A 4,047-nucleotide genomic window follows, 5' to 3' on the forward strand; every position below is an offset into this window, starting at 1 on the left:
GGTGGGGGGAGGAGGGCGGGGTTTGGGAAGCTTTGGTGCCAAAGGAGAATCCGGATTTGGGCAGCCGCATCCTGGCATAGATCACGAGGGGTCTGAGAATTTGTTGCTAGGGGCCCAGAGGAGAGCGCGGTGTCTGTGGAAGGTGGGCCAGGGGTAGGGTGTTTGGAGAGGCCTTTGGGGTTGGGGGCCGGGACTCACCTCAATGAGGAAGTCTCCCATTCGCAGTCCAGCTCGCCATGCCACGCCACCCTCGTCCACCGACTCCAGATACTGCAGCGCCGGGAAGGCCGGGGTGGGGGTGAACTCCTCGATGGGGGTCTGCGCTGCAGATGGGGAGGAGCCGGCGGGGTCGGAGGGGAGGGGGTGGAGAGGCCGAGCAGGGGATGGGGCTCAGACCCAAGTCACGGAGGCCTCACCGTGGCTGTGGGACCAGCACCCTGGGGTGGGGTGGTGGGCAGGCTGGGGTCCCTTTCCCTGTCTTCCCCCCGGGTCAGGAGGCCCTTCGCCCGCCCCCTCCCCGGCCGCCACTCACCCTTGGCCCCTCGGAGCACGAACCCAAAGCCCTCACTGTCTTTCTTCTGCAGCAGGACTGTCTTCTCCTTGATGACGTAATCACTGGAGGGGCGGGCAGGGGAGGGGCAGGGGTGGGGCGGGTGGAAAAGGGATCTTGAGACCCAGAGCCCGTGCCCCACCAGCCACCTGGCTCCAGAACCAGTCATCCCCGCTCCGAGGAGCTTTTCCTCACCCACTCCACGTGTGTATGCTCGCAGCAGCCCTGACAAGCCTCCCCCTCAGAGCCCAGAGCGCTCGCTCTCCCACTCAGTCTTTCCTCATTCATCCATCGGTGCATCCATCCACCCATCCATTCAGCAAAGCACAGTGTGAGGAATGGGGAGCTAAATTGCCAGATCAACAGACAGCCTGGCTGGAGTCCCCGCTAGCCACTTTCTGTCTGTGACCTTGAGCCCACGACTCTAACCTTTGGGGCCTCAGTTTCCTCATCTATAATGCGGGACAATAACAGGCTCCACCTGATGGGGTCGCTGTGGAAGTTCCCTATATATAGTATATATAGTATTCGGCACAGTGCTGGGTACCGTAGCACATGCGCAATAGAATTCATTCGCTGTCTTCGGTCAAGTCTTTTGGTCTAGAGGACACATGTACTTGGATAATACCTCTCCCAACTCCTTGACCATACATATGCTACAGTAACAACTCCCCAGGTCCCCACACATATTGTTACATTGCTTATTCAGCATTGTCCAATATGGTGCCCACTAGCTGCCTGTGTCTATTTATATGCAAATTAATTAACAATTAAATCGAAAAATTCAGTCCCTCAGTCTCACTAGCTACGTTTCCAAGTGCCTGGCAGCCACATGCGGCTAGTGGCTACCACGCTGGCCAGCACAGATACAGAACATCTCCATCGCCGCCGAAAATTCTAGCGGACAGCGCTGACATCTATTCCCCGGTATATCTCAAATGTACCTCTTTCATGCAGTCGGTAGATTCTAGCAAAATGCAAACTGCGTGTGAATATGTGGATGGTCCCCAGTAAGGCCACCAAAGCCCACCAGCACATTTAGGCAAGGCTCACATACCCAGCAAACTTCAGTTAAACTCAAGCCTATTCCGTGTATCTCGACAGCCGCCCGGGGCTCACTCAGATAACAGCCCCAAACCCTAGACCTCACCACTGTGTACATCAGGATTACACATCCATTCCATTCCATTCCAGGCACCCCAGTATACAGCAGGAATACCCAGACACCCTGGCTCCAGGCGCCTCAGAATACCCACAATCACCCCCACCCCAGAGCCACCAGAGCACGTGCCTTGCTGCATCCAGAGCATCCTGCAGTCAGGTCAGAAACCCGGCCCAGCACACACACAGACCCCCTCATCATACCCCAGTAATATCCACGGGCCCTAACACACTCCAGTCACAGCCAAGCATGCTCCCTGCGCACTCCAATTACCTACCCCCAGAGATCTGGCAAAACAGCCCTCCACGAATACTCCAGTATATTTCAGTAACACCCCGACACATCCCAGTATGCTCCAATAATAACTCCCCTTCACTTTGATCTCAGTGTATTCCCATAACACGCCCCATGAACACAAACCAGCACACGCCAATAAAACTTAAGGTGCTCTTACTGTATTTCGGTGCCACCCGCCCTCCACACACACACGAGCACGCCGGATACTCCCACGACCCCCCATGACATCCACTGTCAAGTCCATACATCGGCACCGTAGGGACGGCGTTCTGCACATCCCTGCTCCCACCCTCCTTATTATAACCTGGTGGGTCCAACAGCAGGCATGCACATGTAGACACAGTCCACAACTACCCTTGCTTAAAGTTCACGATGGTGCAGTAAACGCGTCTACACCATACCTGCTATGTCTTCCAGACCTTATATTCAACCCAGGGGCCGCCGGGTAGAGGGGATGTTGGAAGAGGAGGAGGGAAGGGGTTGAAAGGGGTGGGGGAGGGGAGGAGAGGGGAGGGGAGGAAAGAGGCAAAGAAGGCTCCAGGAGCGAGTGGACAGGGCGGACAGAGGTTGGTTGAGAAGTCAGAGCTACCTACTCCTGAGCATGAACTCTGTGGCATCCTTGTCCCCACCTCGGTGCCCACGGCGTAACCTGACATGCTCCTTTGAGCCCTCATATCCTTGCTACCCCCATAGCCCTTCCAGATCTCCAGGGCCCCCCCCCCAGTGGCCAGTAATGCTCTTCAGATCCCCTTTATTCCTCATTTACAGCAGTTTCACTTGCCTTCATGCATGTCACAAACCCCTGCTTTTCCCCCAATTTCCCCCTGCCCCTGGAATCTCTCACCCACACATTCTCCTCACACTTCATACATAAGCCTTCCCCAAACATCCCATCCCCCGATAAAATTCAACAAAACTCCCATATCCTTTAGATGCCAAGAAGAAACCCCTCATGGGTAAGTGACTTGTCTCCCACAGTCAGCCTCTAGGTAGCTGTGTGTGCCATTTCCACTTTACAAGTGAGGAAACGGAAGCACAGAAAGGTTAAGCAACTTGCCTGAGCTCACACAGCGAACAAAAGTCTTCAACCATTCCCCAGAAAATACCTGGGTAACTCAGTAGTAATACCCTCCACTCCACTGCACCCAAATACCCCAGCACAAAGACATCTGTCCCGAGTTCACCATGCACGTGCCCCTCCAGGGCCTGAAATTTATCCCAGGCTATGCCAGTGACACAACAAGGAGTAACATCTATTGAACCATTGCTGAATGCCAGATGGCGTTCCAAGCACTTTACATTTATTTATTCACTCAGTCCTTACGACACCCCTGGGAGGGGTTGACTGTTATCATTCGCGTGTTATAGATGAGGAAACTGAGGCACCGAGAAATAACTTGCTCAAGTTCACACCGCCAGAAAAATGTCAAAGCCAAGATTTTAATTCCCCGCAGGCAACCCATATACCCTGATAATATCCAAACACCCCCTGACCATCGAAGCACCCGCTCTGTCCCTCCCTCTCGAGTCTCCCCATCCTGGGCATATGCCTCTCTCCTTCCCACGAATTTCTCACACAAATCCCAGCTCTGTGTGGTGTCTCTCTCATCCACCACATTCTTCTTGAGCTGCCTAATGGCCCTCTTGTCCTCACAGCTTCCTGCAGCTCTGTACCCCTTCTCCCCCACTCCTGTGCATGCCCCCACCTCGCTCTGCACCCCGATCCCCCCTCCTCCAAATCATCTGAAAGCTCCACAGGACCCTAACCCACTCCCCATCAGCCCTCACTTCCGCAAGCCCTCATCACACCCCACGGGGCCCTCCCTCCACCTCCCATATTGCCCTCACACACCCCACATCCTCTTTCCCAAAGTGTCTTCCATTGATTTCTGTGACCTCCTGGGCCAGGCCACCTCCTCTCAGGCCACCTCTCCCCCTCCTTTGCCCTCCTCCCTCCCACATCCTCTCGAGCCGCTGTACAGAACCTCCACTGTGTCCCCTACAGCATCCTAGGTTTCCTCCATACTCCCCAGCGCCC

General features: G+C 55.1%; 1 protein-coding gene across 1 annotated transcript in view; it reads right to left on the bottom strand.

Annotated features, from left to right (window-relative positions):
- SHANK1 (SH3 and multiple ankyrin repeat domains 1) overlaps positions 1-4,047 on the bottom strand; it is a 44,870-nt gene that overhangs the window by 19,460 nt on the left and 21,363 nt on the right. The window contains 2 exon segments of the mRNA XM_007463415.1: positions 199-323; positions 533-615. Of these exon segments, the coding sequence (XP_007463477.1) occupies positions 199-323; positions 533-615 (208 nt within the window).

Source organism: Lipotes vexillifer, unplaced genomic scaffold, assembly GCF_000442215.2.
Source record: "Lipotes vexillifer unplaced genomic scaffold, Lipotes_vexillifer_v1.1 scaffold802, whole genome shotgun sequence".
NCBI classification, from domain to species: domain Eukaryota; kingdom Metazoa; phylum Chordata; class Mammalia; order Artiodactyla; family Lipotidae; genus Lipotes; species Lipotes vexillifer.